We start from the raw sequence: 17,058 nt of genomic DNA, 5'->3' as shown, positions 1-17,058 counted from the left end.
CAGCTCCCGAACCAGTGAGTTGAAATCAGATTCTCTTTAAAGATTATAATGCCAGATTGTGCGCATTTTCTCTAGGGGATCCTTCAACCGTAAAAATGTGCTACGCAAAAGATTAGTGCAATTTTAGTCAGTACATCTATGAATAGGAATGTGAAGAAAACACTGTGACTTGGCTTCTGGGGGGAGAGATATGAGATTAGAAACTTGAAGAAAGGGAAAATTACCAGAACTTTATTTCTAGTTTGAAAATTAACAGTCGGAACTTTAACTAGACAAGGCCCTTTTCAATTTCACTTGCATTAAAACTGAATCATTTCATGGTTGGAGATTGACGAGAATATAATTAGACACAGATAATTGTAATCTAAATTCACAATGCTAAACAATCACAGCTGACTGCGAGGTCCGAAAATTCCAAGGGTTTCAGAGAACAAAGGCTTTCCGACAGCAGGACCAAGACTGGTACAGTGAAGAGGAGCCGATGTATGCCACTACCATTGACATAGTATCCAATGTGAACAATTTCGTTACTTCATACAACCCATCTTCACAGAGATCGCCAACAGCTGAAGCCTGTACATTTGAGAGAACTTTCAGCGACTGAATAACAACAGACGCAAAGATCGTTTTGAGTTTGAGGTACATTGTTCTCTCGCCTAAGTCAATTTCCCATGTCCCGTGAATACGTGAATCAAAGCCACTCTCGCTGCCTCACTTTCTCTCTATACAACAGTGTTTGAATAAACTAGTATGGACACCAGTCAGTGAGATGTTCGACTCTTGAAGAGTCAAAAGTCGACTTGCTCTCACGACCGGGTATCTGTGATCTGCTATCGACCAATAATATATAGTTGTGGCAACTTTTTCTCTACTACCTGAATCCTTTCGTCATGTGCAAAAAGAGACGATTTACTGGTGAAGCTAGCGATGCTCAACCTCCAGTCTTATCCTTCCAAGACAATTTGCAGGATCGTATTCCCATCTCGACAATCAAAAGTTAAGAGAATCTGCAATTAAGTTGTTTTGTAGTTTGAGCGTGGCATGTTCAATTTCCAATCTTTGACAAGTAAATTAAAGCCCAGATTGCTAACATTCCTTCTCAACGATATTTCTCGAACAAATTCAAGAATTTCCGCACGTTTGACAACAACGGCTAGCAGGGACATCAAATGACACGGGAGCAAAGTAGGGCTTGTGCAACTCATCATACTTCTCATCTATGCACTGCCAGCATAGTGAAACCTGTTGAGGTTGCTGGTGGATATAGATCCACGTTCATTTAGGATGCAAACACCAACAGAACAGCATGTGGCAATTTCTCTCTCGTGAAAGAGAGCTGCATGACATGTCTGATCTACTGCTAATGATTCTCAAGCTACTTGAGATGTAGCAGAAGAATACCAAGCAGTGGATACTTAGAGTTGCATCCACAAATAAATTATTCTACCATGAAACCGAAGGAAACACTAGAAGGAAAAAGTATCGAGAAGCTCTAACTCATTTGATCGTGCTTCGCTGCTTATTAAAGCAACGTCAACAAAAGACTGTAAAGGGCGCATCACGTACCGATGCCATCTTTAAACAGTTCTATCGCTCTCTTTCCCTGTCCGCTGGGGTTCCTACTATTAAGAACCTGCAAGCCGAAACAGAAGGTGAGTAATGCCATCAAAACTGCAACCCAGCAATCACACTCCTCACTAGCCAACAGTACCGAATCAACCGTGAAACAAATGCAGCAACCTGAAACCCTCATAACTAAATTTATTCATACCTATAGTCTCAATATGATTGACAGCATCTTTTTCCTCTCTCTCACAGTCATCATCTAGATCACTACATGATTTATATAATGCGACAATGTGCGGCATCAAATGTCGGGATCAGCTCATAGATGCACGATCTACCGAAGAATCACCGCCTACTACTCAATGTGATCTTGTTCTCCCCTTACAGTTTCAAGTCTCAGGAGGCTTGTGATCGTCGCACATAGGTTTTCACTCAAAGCACCTCCAAGAGGTCAAAACCTTACTACGCTATACCTCGACCTCCGAAGCAACTTCGACACATCAGTCTTTCTCGGGTACCCTTCACCTTCACAATTAGAGACGTGAGGGTAATTAGCAGAAAGCCAAATTGAGTAAAGCGAGAAACAAAGACAGTGACGCCAAAGCATTTGTTACCTCAAGTAGGTGCTCTGATAGATCTTTCAGCGCAGAGTTTTTTCCACACAGTTGTGGGCATTGGTGCCATGGTCGCTCCGCACAATCAGATGAAGAAGACCACGCAGAGTCGCTATCAGCACGAGCTCGGAGAGCTTCGAAACCCTAATGCCAGCTGCGGGAGATGGCTCACGAGACCCATTGGCCTTCGCAACTGGCACTTCGAAGTTGTAGGAAGCGGGAGGAGTTCTCTACGAAGGGAACACAATGGAACAATAGATGAATGATCCTTTCTTATGTATTCACAAATCTATCCATAAATCTGTGTGAGGATTTCTGACATGGTATTCTGTGTTTTTTCATGTTGTGGTACAATTGATATACCTCAATTAGAACTTACAATATTGAGGTACATTAGTTTTGCATTTGAAACAACAAATGTACATAATTTATGTTGATGACAAGTCGATGTTTTTAAATTTGGATTGGATCTGAATGTGTGATCTAAAACTGGGTTTTTTGTAATCTTGTGGCAGGTAGTACCATGTCTTTATCAAGGTAACTAGTTTTTCGGATGACACTCAGTTGGTTTAGATACCGTTAAGCTTTAACTCCTTTTCCAATTGATTTTCACTCTCGACCACTGTGTGTAACTGTATCTTAGTACTTATTTATTTCCTCGTGTATTATTCATCATGGAAGAACGATGGCAGGATACGATCCGATATGGAATGATCCACAACTTCAAAAACGACAAATCAGCTTCGTGAAACTTGAAGTTTCGTCGTGCGGGTTGTGATATTAGTTTCTTGTTCTAAAATACTAACTAGATGAGACTTGACATGTGCGCTTGATGCGTTATTTCAATCCTATCCCTACTTTATGATGTCAGGAGCCTAACAATCCATCCAGAACCCAATTTTTGAAACAATTCAAGTCCGAAACAGAAAGGTTTAGTTAAATGCAGATCTCATTTGAGTGCTTACTTGTAAGCACTCATCTGGCCAAATCACAATCTCACTTTTTTTCATTTTACATGTACGTGTGCGTTTGCGTGTGCGTGGAGTTCACTCACTATATCTCTGCAATACACATAATAAAATTCATCATGTTCTGTTGAATGGTTCTTAAGAAATGTTAACCACTAGTGATTAAAATGTTTAAAAATCAGTCAACTGGCAAAGATGATATACTTACTAGATAATACAACCATGCAAAACTGCATTCCAAGGCTAGATTACGTTGTCAAACAATAACGTGCGACATCCGAAACCTGGTGACACTGAAAGCAGAAGATACTCTCATAACTACCAAATCAATAACTGCGACCCCACAAAGCCCATTTCTTCGCAGGTTTGCCTGATACGAAACACTTGGTTCCTGAAAAGGTGACCAGGCACAAAGAAGTCAGTTATTGCCAGATTCAAGTTGCAACAGAGCTTATCCTTCATACAAGAGATCCACCAAAAGCTTCCAGATGACAAAAAAATGTTACCTTCAGGAAGTGTGTTCGACACCATTGGAAGGGTATCCTGCTCGAATGGCATGCATAGGGTTTTAGCAGCACCAGCTTCACCCTTTGTGCGAGCCTTGACACTTTCCTCCACCTCCTGCAAATTCTCAAACAGGTCACTAAACCGACCAAGGGCTTACGAACAGCCTAAACCAGAGAAAGCTGAGTTACCCTATTGACACTTTCATTTCTTCTGATTCGCGGGATTGCTGACTTTGAGAGTGAAGCAACGCAGTTCTCGTCATTTTCTTCATTTAAGGTACTTGCAAGAGGAAGTAACCCAATTATAAGCCAACGCGATCCATTTTTATAAGTCCTTGTGGAGAACGGAAAGTAGGGAGATAATTTACCACTTCATCACACCAGGGAGCGAGGACCATCTTTTTATTGTTCAAAGCTGCTATGAAATCATCCCAGTTGTCAGCAACTGTAATGCACGAAGTCCTCTCTTCCCGAGCTTTTTCCAGAAGCGCTTTCTGCATTGTTTCCAAGATCTCGCCGATCTTCTCTACAAGGTTGGCCATGGGAATATCCTGAGATCGCCCCTCAGTTTTATCTTCCAAGTCTCGACGAACGACTCGAACCTGTAATTTCAGACAATAAATTTAATCTCAACAGTAAAAGCAGCACCCAAACCACTTCACAACAGAATTATATGTAGTAGTAATCAATCAGTGATGGTCGCAACGAAATCCTCATAGTTAATGCTATACCTGCTTATTTTCAATGTCCCTGGGACCAATTTCAATTCTCAAGGGTACACCTTTTAGCTCCCAATGAGAGTACTTCCATCCAGGAGAGTAATTATCTCTCAAGTCATCCTTCACTCTAAAGCCTGCTTCCTGCAACTGTCGGGTAACTTTCAAACATTCTTCGGAGGGGTCAATTCCCTTGAAGGGTACAGGAATCACAACAACCTGGATAGGTGCTACTCTTGGAGGAAGAACCAGCCCTTTATTGTCACCATGAATCATCACCATCACTCCGATCTGCAATCAGAAAAAATCCAGTTAATCGTATAAGAAGCGTTACAAAGCAGAAGTTAATTCAAATGGTTTCTCATGTTATCAACCCAGAAGTCGATTTCAAACTAGGAGCATTTCGACTGCGTGCTCTAAATACATGAGAACGAAAAGCTTACCGTTCTGGTGGTAAGACCCCAAGAATTTTGCCACACATTTTTCCGTTCCCTGTTCTCGTCTTCAAATAAGATGTCGAACATCTTGGAGAAATTCTGCCCCAAACAATGCGATGTTGCACCTTGTACTCCGCGCCCCGTGGAAGGGATAAAAGCCTGGGCAAAGGAATGGGAAAATTATTCACTTAAACTAACACACGCTATCTTTGAAAACATCAAACAACGTCTATTTCTGCTTGTATGTGAAGGCAACGACTTGTTCCAAGTGATACTGGTGCAGGTTTGCAAACCAGAAGCTTGAGGAGCGTGGTCAGTAATGCAATAAAGATGCTAGTGGATGAACCAAATCGAATCACTATACATCATAAAGATGGAAGGAGTACCTCTACAGTAGTAGTATACAGACCACCAGCAAACTTCTCGACCTCACTTTTAACACCCTTGATGACAGGAACGGCTAGGAGCTCCTCATATACCCTGCGGTAGAGCTCCAAAATTTGATGTACCTGACAACTCACAAATTCGAATCTATATCAGTGTTGTTAGCTAGGTATATTTCTAAATGAGTGAAGAGAAAATATTTGTAGTCCAGCAGAGAAAAGCCTAATCTCATCAGAAATCTGGATTAGCGATGTTAAGACTACAATAAATTCAATGCTAACCTCGACATCTGCTTCCTCTTTTGTAGCAAATGCAGTATGACCTTCTTGCCATAAAAATTCACGACTCCTGCAAAGTGAAGCGAAACACTCGAATCAATTTTTTTTTAAGTAAATACCAACTCTGCAAGGATGTAACAATCAACACCCAGATAAAAATCAACAAAACATTTTTCAACCGCCTTTATTCCGGAAGTCACCACTCAACCAAGACCTTCACTTGCTATACTCGAACACTGTATACCAGGTAAGATATTACTGGAACTTGAATTGTATCATAGAGGATACTTTAAACAATTTAATGACTTAATCATTGCAACTTCAGTACAAAACCCGAGGAAACTGCAAAAGTCGATTTCCGGGTTTGTTAAGTCTCACCTGATAAAAGGGGTGGGGTGCTTAAACTCCCACCGCACCACGTTACACCACTGGTTGATTCTAAGAGGAAGATCACGATGACCACGAATCCATTTAGCGAAAATTGGGTACATCACCGTTTCACTCGTAGGCCGAATAGCAATAGGCTCTTCAAGCTCTGAATCCCCAGATCTCGTTACCCAAGCAACCTCAGGGGCAAAGCCTTCAACATGATCTTTCTCTTTTGTCAAGGCCTTCTCTGAAACAAAAAGAGGGAAGTAGGTGTTCTCGATGCCCATTTTCTTAATTTCCTTGTCAAAAAAGTCCTGCATTTACACGCACGGACACATGAAAATCTGTCGTAGTCCGCATCCCACAATCAGACAACATAGCGTTGACGCACACAGAAGGCTGAGCTTTAATTTTCTTTATAAGCTGTTAAATAGACAATGTTCCAATAAATGGAGGCGAAGGCTTCATCTGAGTATACCTTAATAGATTCCCAGATTGAGTAAGACCATGGACGAAGGATGTAGCAACCTGAGACGTCGTAGTATTCAATCATTTCTCCTCGCACAACGACCTGAATTACGCAGACATGAATTTACCGACTCCAACAAAGGTGATAAAAACTTACTAGTGAAATTGAATTCGATCACACCTTTCTGATCTCTTTCCTTCCTCATCTCACTAGAACGAACTAGGCCAAGAATCGACAATAATAATAAACAGAAAAATACAAATTGGGTAGGGAATACACAAAATATTACTGGGTGATTGGATAAGATTTCTATTGTTGTACCCTAATGAACGTTGATCCCTATAGTGATGAAAATGAAAGAGACGGCCGCACTGATGCACACAACGCTACTCTACGTACAAGAAATTCGTAAAGACGACTCCTTGAGTCTTCAAATATTTTCAGAGGCTAACTTACATCTGAATACCACTCTCCGAAGTTTTCATCCTTCTTAAAAGCAAGACCAAGTCCCGATTCCTTCTTCACCTCCTTCTTGGCTGCCCAAATAAACACAAAGGAATGAGAACATTTGCTTATGCTACGATGGTTCCATGAATGCTAATGATTACCGAGATCTGAGCAAGGAGTTGCAACTGAGTACACAACCACAGCCGTATTCTGTCCGTGCGAATCGATTTCCGACTACATAAGCACCAATCAAGACTCTCGATTTGGACCAGTTCATGAAACATAAACACTCGAAAAATCCCTTAAGTACGATGAAGTCTCCAAAAGAAGTCACTCAAAAACAGAAGTCCATTACTGCACTGCGAGCAGCTTCCTAACCTCCTCCTTGTGCGCCTCCGTGCACCACTGGCTTCTTGTCTTTCACAACCTTCTCTTTAGGAGCCTTCTTTGGCTTCTCTTTGGGTTTCGCTTCCGGAGCTTCGGCGCCAGTAACGCTCACCTTCTCAGCAACAATCTCATCAGTGACACTCATGCGCTCAACCCCTTGTTCAGCCATTTTCAAATCCTCCATGCCCACCAACAACGCTTAAACTCTAAAACCCCACTCAGGCTAACGCATTAACAAATGCAAGCCTGGTGAGAGAGATAGCAAGTGACCCCGGGAGCCCGAAACCCAGAGACTTTTTAGGGGTTGGACTCTGTTTCTCCACACCGTTGCCCTAAAATGAGAATTAGGGTTTCTGTGTCATTTGGATATAATGGACACAAGAAACTAACACACAATTAACATTCCAAGTCTTAACGAGGGCTCTAGTGTACGCGCAAGTATTGTTGCATTTTTATTGAAATTTTGCTTTTGCAATCCATGGAAGAATGAGTATACGAATACATAAATAAAATTGCATAGTACCCAATAATTCCTATGGCGCGTACGAGACACAAAATATGGGGCTTTTCGTCGGACGTATTCCTTAGCTCCTCGTCGAAATGAGGACGAAAGAGAACGATAAATACGCTCTTTGGTGGTGGCTCCATGGCCATAGGGGGGATGGGGGTGGGGAGCGTGGCGTTTCCAATCACCGTGCAGCCATGAGAAGGAATATTCTAAAAGATTCGCTACCTTTCAAAAGGTTTCACGCCTCGTTTGGGACGCCAGGATATGGTCTCGTTCGAGCTGGAAAGTGTTTCCCACTCTACAATTCACGCAGAAGTGAAGCGGGGAATGCAATCCCTTCTTCCTTTGTCGAGGTTAATGCAGTTTCGTTGCCCTACCACGCCATATCTCGTGACCTCTTCTCGCACCCGGTTCGCAATCTCTTCATATATCCCCTCTGTCTCGCTCTCTCTCTCACGCTGTGTTTTGGGTTCTTGATTGCGGTTTCCGTTTCAGTCTGCAATTTGTTTGTAGCAGTGGTAGGGGGTCCTTCAATTCCTTAGTGTGTTTTTTTGAGAATTGGGTCTCTATTTTTGTTGCAGTGTCACCTGTTCTGCGTCCACCCATTTCCCTGTGTTTGCGACAGCTCACGACAGGGTTGGATTGCAGTCAGACTTAGCTCAGTGAGCAAACGTTTTGCCTTTGTCATTCTTCTCATTAGGGCATTACATACTGTCTCATCAAGGTTTGATCCTCACGGGAAGTTATTGGCTTCTCTCTCTCACCATCTTAGGATCGGTGGCGTGCAGAGGACAGGCCACTGAAGCTTCGACGCACATCCGGTGCAATGAATTCGGCTCATTTGAGTGCTGGGTAGTATCTAAAGGTGGGAGTTTTGGTGTCTGAAGTTTCATTTCTTGACGAAGTGGAATGTTGGAGTTCAAGTTCGAGGAAGGTTTAGGCGCTGTGGAAACAATTCTGGGTACTCGATCAAGGTGAATGAAGGACTTGTTGGTGGTTCTGGAGCTGCGTAGTTGATTGTAATTTTTCAACTATTTATTTTAAGCCGAGGGGGGTTATATTTGTCCTCTAAATCTTCGATGCACTTACAGGCCGCCGTCACGACCAACGGAGTATGAAGTATGCTGGAATTGGAGTACTTTACTGAATTTGATGCTTGAGTCCTGGAAATCGCCATATGATTTCTTTTCTCGTTCGATGGTGCTTATAGCAGACACGCTATAGTCCAGCTTGTCTTTTCCTTACGTTGTTTACAAGATGGCCGCTTTGGTGGGGGGCTTGGCTTTGGCTTTGAAGCACGGAAAGCCACAAGAGAAGAGTTTTTGTCAAAATTGTTCGATCAAATGTATAAATCAAGTCCACGCGCAGCTCATCCCGTGCGCGAAGATGATGGGATCTGAAGTGTGCGGTGTTTTTGGGCAAGCGCTAAGGTTCAGAGTGAATTCCAACAAGATTCGTCTGCGCTCCCCTTCTAGAAAATCGGCCACTGTATGTAGTCTATTTGCTGGAATGGGAAATCCCAAGTTCAGTTGCTTGGGAGAATTCAAGGGTTTCATGGAAGAATTACGATTTCAAGTTATGAGGTTGCTTATGAAGAAGCAAACGAAGGAACAGTTTGCTAGACGCTCACCTACTGCGGAGGAATATATGAAGTTTCTAGTGGACAGCAAGAAGGTCTACGAAACCGTGGAGGCGATTGTCATGAATTCCTTGCATCCTTCGTGTGAGCCAAGTTTCTCACGTCTCAATGATGTTGCGCAATGTTCAAAACAACTCAGGTTTTGCCCAAAAAGAAATGTATACACAAAAGGGAATGTAACTTTGGGCTAGGTCTTCTAAGTACTTGGTCTGGGTTTACTAGTAATCATTTAAGCGGATAGTTCTCTGAGAATATCAGGCATGGTTCATTTTCAGTAGGCCTTGTACAATTATTAGGGGTTTTACGTTATTTGCTGATGTGTACAACTAAAATAATGTGGCATGTGGAGCAATCTCATACCCCTGCTCAATTTAGTCTTCCTAAGGGACATTCCCTTGCTTTCAGCCACTTAGTGGTGCAACTACTTTGCAAGAACTTGCGTTTTGTCTCTTTGTCTTTTTGTTGGCAACCATTACAATGAAGATGATTATTGTTCCTAAGCTTCTTCTGATTAGCAATTTTGACGCATTGTGCAGATGAAATCTTCAGAAAGACAGGATTAGTGAAAGTAAGAAGGTTGACTAAGGAATTAGCTTGGTTCTCAAGCCAGGGTTACGCTATCCCCGAAGCTGGCCCAGCTGGAATTGTGGATGCGAATCACTTGATGGACCTGTCTCAGACTAATGCACCTGCGTTCATTAGCCATCTTCACAATGTCTGCCATGCCCTATCAGCTGGAGATCAATTTCTTGTACAAAAGGTGTGTGCATCCAAGTGCAGTTAAGGCGGTTTTTCGAAGAGTCCTATCTGCCCAGATTGCAGACTACTCTATTCTAGTTATTATTTTCAATAACTTCGCCTACATAATTGAAAAATCATATTGAGATATAATAAATTTTCAGCAGCTAGCGGCGCTTTTGCAATGTTTGAAAAACATTTTACCTTCTGTTTTGGCAGTGTAGCAGTTGTCTCATTTCAGCAGATGACAGGGCTTTGCAGGAGTAAGTGAGGGTCTAGCAAACGGGAACTTGACGCCTTTACAGAGCAAAGTAAAAGAGACTTCCTTGGATTGGAACGTGGTTGTAAGAATAGCTGGAAGAATGCTGTTAATTTGGACTGCGTCCGTGTGCGTGGCCATGTGGGCAGCCGGTACGTTGTAACATCTTTTTCCACCTTCACAACGCCTTGTCATAGAACAGGAAGGGTTGGATCCCTTGGAAAGAAACACAGGAAAAAAGCCGGATTTTATCGTGTATCATACCCGAAATCCTTAAGAACGCTTCTTTCCCTTATGCCGGATTACCGTGTTTGAAGCCATTGTTGGCTAATATCAGACAAGGTAAGCGACTCAATTGATGCCATTGTGGGTACCTCTGCCAGGAAGTGGGCTAGCCTATGCAAGTGGAGGTAGCTCAGGGTCGCTGGCTCCACCTCTAGTAAGCAATATGAAAATGAAATCATCTTTAGTTGAGATGTTGAAAGCTATGTGGCCCAAGATGCAACAGGTCTTCGAGGTGCTGAGAGATCAAGGACTTTTTCTTTCTCTATTACTGGCTCTATCTGCTTTTTTTTCTATGGCAGAGACTTCTATTACGACACTCTGGCCATGGAAGGTATGCAGTCCTTACTTGAAATGTCACATCATTCCTCACCAAATTTACAGATATAAATTTCTGCGGCCTAACAAACAGTAGTCAAGTTCTCACAATTACGAGTTTTTTATTCGATCGTGGTCTCTGTGGTAAGCCACGCCTCTAGTTGTGACTATTTAATTGTTGTGGTCGATTGTATCAGGTTCGTGAACTTGCAGAAAAGGAAGATGAAGGTGGAGTCTTCCAAGTTCTACAGCAAGATGTCACTCGCTTCTTGACTACCATCCTGATCGGGACAACGTACTGGCTCATTCATTTCTTACAGCTTTATGTTCTTAAAATTTATTATCATGGCTGAATCGGGCAGACAGAGTCTGAGTTTAGAGTCACGTTTGCACGAACAATGCATTTGTTTCACTGAAATTCCTACCAATATTACGCTGCGTTTGCAATGCTTTGTGGATCAGTCAACTGCCAAGTTGGTTCTTACGAGGATCAAGGTTCGGACCTGCAGCATAAAAGCTAGCTCTGTTCATACCATGAATTATATCGTCACTCACGTGAATTCTTTTTGTTTTTTTGTCTTTATAAACAGGGTGGTTAACATTGCAGCAACAGCAATGGTTACTGAAGCAGCAACAGCCTTATTTGGAGAAGCTGGCGTCACAGCTGCTACAGGTGTTATGACGGTGGGTGATTTTAGAAACCTTGAATGTACTTCGTTCAAGTGTACAAGTCAGATCTTTGGAGAAATTTTGGTGCCTGATTAAGTCATTCTGGGTTTGTACGATGGTCAGTCATGAGCGATTCTTACTGGTTGTGCAGGTTGTTCTTCTTTTAGTTACAGAGATTGCTCCCAAGAGCATTGCCGTGCACAACGCTACAGAAGTTGCGCGAGTAGTGGTAAGTGGTGGTAGAGTTGCTGCAGTCAATATGATTTTCATTTAGTACGTGGTCTATTCTATCGTAAGCATTCATAAGCTTCACTAGCTATGTGTGAAAGTCCTTGCAGAATTTGAGTCGTGAGATATAACTTTACATGGTGCAGGTGAGGCCTGTGGCTTGGCTATCTGTAATTTTGTACCCGGTAGGACGCCTGGTGACTGCAATGTCTACAAGTTTGTTGAAACTTCTTGGGTTGAAAAGCAGTGGGTAAGTTTGACATCTCTTGGTACCATATGTGGATCGATCTTTCCTTAAAGGATATTACATTGTGTGAACAAATTGCTGGCTCTTGAGAAAATTTCGTCATAGTTGGATCAACTCTTTGTCGTCTTCGTCTTCTTTATTCTTCTACAAAGTCTTGTAGAATTGCTTCTCTTTCTCAACTCGGTGTTACTTGTAGTTGATTTACAGGAAGGAGTGTCTTGGTTGCCTTCCTTATTTGCTGATTGTTAATCCATGAGAAGCTGGTAGAGAAATCAACATATATCTATGGACGGCTAATTCAATTCCTTTGATTTTACAGGGAGCCTTTTGTGAGTGAAGATGAGCTTAAGCTTATGTTGCGAGGTGCTGAACTTAGTGGAGCTATAGAGGAGGAGGAGCAGGTATGATCACAATTTCAAGTTGATGTCTCTACAGTTTTTAAATTTGAACTCTGCAGAAGGATCTTTCTGCAAAAAGAGACTTACAATTTCCAGCTTGTTATATTCTTTACCGTGCACTATATTAAATTATAAGTTGTATCACAATACAGAATCTTGACGAGTCTTCGTATATATTTTAGTATTTCCTCATATATATACTAGGTTTTCTTGATTCCTAACCAAGGCAGCCACGAAGGAAATTATGTACAATGTGTGAAAGCTACATTGGATGTTATGGGGTGGTTAATAAAACAAAAATGGCTGTATGTTGCAGGACATGATAGAGAATGTGCTTGAAATCAAAGATACATATGTTCGGGAAGTTATGACTCCTTTGATAGATGTAGTTGCCATTGATTCGGCTGCAACTTTGCTGGAATTCCGCAACCTTTGGGTGAAGCAGCAGTACTCAAGGTATCATTCTTTTCTCCAAATTTGAGTTTTGCTTGTAGTCTAAGTGAAAGTTTTGGCGTTATTCTCTGTTGTCATACATTATCGACATCATGTGTTCTCTTATGGCGGTGCTTTAGTGTTGTATTACTGGATGATTATTGTTTGAGTTGGCACAGATATGTAGTTGTAAGTACTAACCTTCGAGTTTAATAAAGACAAGATCAATGTCACATATCAGTGTAGCTATTGTAATAGCCTGCAGTCAATGCTTTTCGTAGGTTTTCTTGAGTTTCTCTGAAGCTGTGCTTTGTCCAAGTTACTTGCTTATATTGGACGATTGCCTATGTTATGAAATTCAGAGTTCCAGTTTTTGAAAGGCGTATTGACAACATTGTTGGCTTAGCATATCCCATGGATATGCTTGATTACGTGGAACAAGTAATGCATCTATACAGTCAGTATTTTATTCAGTTCCTCTGGTTTTGCAAAGGATGTGTATTTCTTTCATGGACACTTCTATGTTGGAGTGCATATCGAATGGTTCAGATTGAGTGAGGATGGATTATGTGTGTGTATGATGTTCAGGATAGTAAATGCTGACATCTACTTGGCTGCAGACAGAATTGTTGCAAAGGATGAATGTTGGACGCATTGCTCACAAGCCAGCTTACTTTGTTCCAGGTAGGCAGACCCTGAATAAGAGGTCTTTTAAGCTTCTTAAGATTATTGAATGTTTAATCCAACTCGTGATGGTTTGAGTCATCTTACTTTTGGTGAAGGTTTGTATGCATGTAGCTTTTCTTATATCTGAGTTTATGCAGACTCTATGTCCGTGTGGAATTTGCTGAGGGAGTTCAGGATACGGAAAGTACACATGGCAATTGTACTCAATGAATACGGTGGTACTGTTGGGGTGAGGCTCTAAACACACATGGTAATCTTCTTGTTTTATTTACTGTACTGAACCTGTCTTGCAACATAATTGGCGAATGCCTCACACTACTTTTGATGGCACGAACTCGACTTATCTGTCTGTTTCGTCGGAAGAACAACTTCAATTCAACTTTAAAATTAAGGCTGTGTTGAATCATTTGATATTTGTAATCAATACAAATACCGATGCTAACAAAGTTGCACCATGCGTTATTTAGGTTGTAACGCTGGAAGATGTTGTGGAAGAGATTGTTGGGGAGATTTTCGATGAAAATGATTCAAAGGTTGGTCATTGTTTACAAGGTCTTGTTTGGGAATGAACAACATCTTTCTGAATCGATCCTTGCAACCAGCTCATGAGCTGCCACGTTAAGAGATCATGCACATTTACTATGCTGAGGTGCATACTTGTACACCTATATCATCAGGCTTTAATTGGGGGGCTCTTGGACTTGTGAATGCAGGAAGAGATCAGAAAGAAAACAGGTTACGTGGTCCAAAGGGCCGACGGGGTTTTTGACATTGATGCAAATACGGCAGTAGAGGACCTAAAGGAGGCTCTAGAGATTAAACTTCCGGAGGTAGGTTACATGTGCAAGGACTTGGAAACTTTTGGTGAACGATACAATAGGAGTTCACTTCATATTTTTTACTACCTATTATTCACACGTATTTCTTTGAAACTACATCTGACCCTTTGTTTCCTGGTTTGGAGATGCAGAACATAAAAAATATGGTTTTTGCAATCTGACAAAGTGATGGTTAGCAGGGTTCGCATCGTTATGAGACCGTGTCAGGTTTTGTATGTGAAGCGTTTGGATATATTCCTCGCACTGGAGAGAGTACCAAAATTACGCTTCGCAACGCAGATGCTGAAGAGGGTGAATGGCGTGATGGAGAGAACCAGGGTGAACATCATGAAGATCGCCGTGAGAAGGAGAGAGAGAAATTTCAAAAGTACCGCCTGGAGGTATTATCAATCTATACTGAAATACTAGTGCAAGTTTGAAGTCTCCGTACCGGTTTGTTGCTTGATTAATACTAAGCTGGTTTGTTGAGAACTTCCAGATTCTCGCCGGTAATGCTCGGAAGGTAGGGTCGGTGCGGTTTGAGAGATTGGAGGGCACCACCCAGGGTCGGGAGGAATCTGAGAGGAGTTTTCCCAGAGGTTTGCATGTAGACAGGTACGCACATGTTTGTTCCATGTGTAGAGCTTTGACTGGGAATATAACTCTTAATTTTTGCTGTGAGCACGATTTCTTTTTACTCAGAGCTTACGTCCGTCTGCAATAACTACGATACTTTGCTTTGCCAGGACTTTTTCTTGTATTAGTCGTAGCATGCAGAATCTTCCTACGTTATTACTATTTTGAGATGGCAGAGTAACATGCAACTCTCACATCTAACGAACACATACTATTTTTTTTCTTTTTCCTTTTAGCTTGAATTTTATCTACTTCTGTATCACATTGGGTATATTGTCACCACTTGTGCAGTTCTGCTGATGAAGATGTTCGCTGGAAAGACCCTACAGAAGTCTCAACAGAAGAGGAATCGGATAATGATTTATGCATACCTGATGAGGACTTAATAGATGGACCTAAAATTTATTTACCCGGAAGTGTGCGTTGCAACGAGGAGTTAGACTTCGTGTCATCTCACGGTCTTGCCAAAGTAGGTGCTCAAAACTGGCAGGTGGAAATGGTTGAGGATACCCCAAAAGACGGAATGGAAGTAGGTGGTGAAGCACACGATAACGTTGCGTCTGCCGTTGCAAGCTTGACAGATAAGTGGGAAGTACAAGAAGCACAAGTTGAAAGGCGCCGGAACAGAAGACGGAAACAATCGGCCGAGGCCATAATGGAGCTTGACAGACAACAAAGATTCAATCAACTAAGGTAACAATTGTTAGGCTCACTCATATTATACATGGGTGGAAATGAAAGGGTCGGTTGGGATTCCAGCAGGTATCAACATATTTAGGAAGTTGGCAAAACAATTCGACATTTTTCAGGAGATACCATCATGTGCATAGGTTTTCTCCTCCTATCCTTATCGTTTTTAGTTTAGATCTGTTTGTGTATCTTGCGAGATGGATTTGTAAGTTGTAAGAGCCTTATGCTCAGATTGCTTATGTCCACAAACATCTGGCTAAGTCTTTAAGCCATGTGTTGATTTTAGGTTCCATGCGGTTCACAGTAGAGTCTGTGCAGATTAACCGTGTGAGAAAAGACTATTTTGGTCCCGCTTGTAATTTTGTCCGACCTCTGTAACATATTACAATTTGTTCTGGGACACATTTGAGAGCTCGAATTGTTCCCTGCGTTCATAGATTGTTTTAGATTGTATCAACCCGATGGTCAGTTTGAACTGGAGACTGGCAGACTAAGTAGCTCTCAAGAGAAACCTGTATCTATGCCAATTTGGTTTCATTTTTTGATTCCAATCATGAAAATTTTATGTTCATTCATCTGTCGAATGCACATAGTTGATGTTGCTTTTGTCCATACTTAGATATTAATTTTTGTATATATATATATATATATATATATTTACACACATACCTACAGATAAAAGTTGAAATAAAATACAATAGGATATATTAAAAGGTGTATCATATTACTAAATTATGTGTAATGAATGTAGTTGTTCTCTGTTAATCTAGTTTGAATCTTTGAAAGGGAGAGGTAGTTTTAGATCAGAAATAAAGTTCCAAATTTTATGTTTCATTTTTCCATCTTTTGTCATTTATGTAGTACGAATTTTATAGAACTGTCTATTATAAGTTTTCTTAAAAATAATATTTTTTTACTTGCAAAGGGCAATAAAATATGATACATAAAGATATATTGTCAATATCAATTAAAATTAGTTATTATTATTTTAGAAACAAACACAAGGTATATCTAATGCAGTAATAGAGTAGATTATTACACCAAATTATTTAGCTTTTTATATTTGGAGGCAAATTTAAGAGTACTAGGTACATAGATTAGTTAGGATTAGTTCAATTATATTTTTGTGTAAAATCACAATTTCAATTTCAATTGAACTTAGGGATTCTAGAATTCTATTTGTTCTTTCTAGAGTTCAATATGTGTTTAGATATCTATAACTTGTCTCATCTCTTGAGGAGGAACAATCCATGTTGTGGGCTTTTTTTTTTAATATTTTTTTGATAAAATTCCAAAAAAATTGTCCATATTTGATGAGACCTTTCTAAAGCCAAACTTCTAATTAGAAGAATACACCAAACTTTATTT

General features: G+C 41.0%; 2 protein-coding genes and 1 long non-coding RNA gene across 18 annotated transcripts; 1 reads left to right on the top strand and 2 right to left on the bottom strand.

Moving 5' to 3' along the window:
* Positions 1 to 209: 209 nt before the first annotated feature.
* LOC149989688 (uncharacterized) lies at positions 210 to 3,335 on the bottom strand. Of its 10 annotated transcripts, XR_016497819.1 has the most exons (6): positions 3,146 to 3,335; positions 2,181 to 2,410; positions 1,952 to 2,091; positions 1,567 to 1,633; positions 876 to 1,007; positions 210 to 573 (listed from the first exon to the last, which is right to left on the bottom strand). It is a non-coding gene; the product is annotated as an uncharacterized LOC149989688 (long non-coding RNA). The 10 variants fall into 10 exon arrangements; XR_016497823.1 differs by lacking the exon at positions 876 to 1,007 and having other exon boundaries at positions 1,772 to 2,091; XR_016497821.1 differs by lacking the exon at positions 876 to 1,007.
* A 25-nt stretch (positions 3,336 to 3,360) lies between these two features.
* Positions 3,361 to 7,392, bottom strand: LOC112279202 (proline--tRNA ligase, cytoplasmic). Its single transcript, XM_024513408.3, has 11 exons — positions 7,133 to 7,392; positions 6,764 to 6,843; positions 6,317 to 6,409; positions 5,848 to 6,152; positions 5,473 to 5,539; positions 5,194 to 5,316; positions 4,814 to 4,966; positions 4,386 to 4,661; positions 4,023 to 4,256; positions 3,655 to 3,769; positions 3,361 to 3,539 (listed from the first exon to the last, which is right to left on the bottom strand). Exons 1-11 carry the CDS (start codon positions 7,323 to 7,325, stop codon positions 3,475 to 3,477), a joined length of 1,704 nt encoding a protein of 567 aa, XP_024369176.1. The 5' UTR covers positions 7,326 to 7,392; the 3' UTR covers positions 3,361 to 3,474.
* Positions 7,393 to 7,916: 524 nt separating this feature from the next.
* On the top strand, positions 7,917 to 16,265 carry LOC112278668 (DUF21 domain-containing protein At1g55930, chloroplastic). Of its 7 annotated transcripts, none has more exons than XR_016497833.1 (20): positions 7,917 to 8,059; positions 8,438 to 8,623; positions 8,741 to 9,372; positions 9,825 to 10,048; positions 10,278 to 10,437; positions 10,669 to 10,901; positions 11,083 to 11,180; positions 11,476 to 11,569; positions 11,706 to 11,783; positions 11,929 to 12,032; positions 12,349 to 12,430; positions 12,744 to 12,883; positions 13,222 to 13,300; positions 13,480 to 13,543; positions 13,684 to 13,775; positions 14,014 to 14,079; positions 14,260 to 14,376; positions 14,517 to 14,765; positions 14,864 to 14,979; positions 15,292 to 16,265. XR_016497833.1 is itself a non-coding variant. In XM_090243513.1 (20 exons), the coding sequence occupies exons 3-20, from the start codon at positions 8,907 to 8,909 to the stop codon at positions 15,695 to 15,697; spliced, it is 2,820 nt and encodes a 939-aa protein (XP_090099639.1). In that variant the 5' UTR covers positions 7,917 to 8,059; positions 8,438 to 8,623; positions 8,741 to 8,906; the 3' UTR covers positions 15,698 to 16,265. The 7 variants fall into 7 exon arrangements, 5 of the variants coding, with proteins under 5 accessions (XP_090099639.1, XP_024368042.1, XP_024368047.1 ...); XM_090243513.1 differs by having other exon boundaries at positions 14,565 to 14,765; XR_016497832.1 differs by having other exon boundaries at positions 8,438 to 9,372.
* The last annotated feature ends 793 nt before the right edge of the window (positions 16,266 to 17,058 follow it).

The sequence above is a fragment of the Physcomitrium patens genome, chromosome 2 (genome assembly GCF_059467195.1).
Source record: "Physcomitrium patens ecotype Gransden chromosome 2, ASM5946719v1, whole genome shotgun sequence".
NCBI classification, from domain to species: Eukaryota; Viridiplantae; Streptophyta; class Bryopsida; order Funariales; family Funariaceae; genus Physcomitrium; species Physcomitrium patens.
The sequence above is the reverse complement of the archived record's forward strand: the minus strand, read 5'-3'. Positions and strand labels throughout refer to the sequence as shown.

Bases quoted from the DNA above. Each gene is read 5' to 3' on its own strand.
- LOC112278668 (XM_090243513.1), top strand. From the start codon at position 8,907: ATGGCCGCTTTGGTGGGGGGCTTGGCTTTGGCTTTGAAGCACGGAAAG. The intron at 10,902-11,082 runs GTATGCAGTCCT...CGATTGTATCAG, and splicing joins CGACACTCTGGCCATGGAAG to GTTCGTGAACTTGCAGAAAA. The intron at 12,431-12,743 runs GTATGATCACAA...TGTATGTTGCAG, and splicing joins CTATAGAGGAGGAGGAGCAG to GACATGATAGAGAATGTGCT.
- LOC112279202 (XM_024513408.3), bottom strand. From the start codon at position 7,325: ATGGAGGATTTGAAAATGGCTGAACAAGGGGTTGAGCGCATGAGTGTC. The intron at 5,540-5,847 runs GTGAGACTTAAC...TTCACTTTGCAG, and splicing joins CACCCCACCCCTTTTATCAG to GAGTCGTGAATTTTTATGGC. The intron at 3,770-4,022 runs GTAAATTATCTC...GAGAATTTGCAG, and splicing joins CTCCCTGGTGTGATGAAGTG to GAGGTGGAGGAAAGTGTCAA.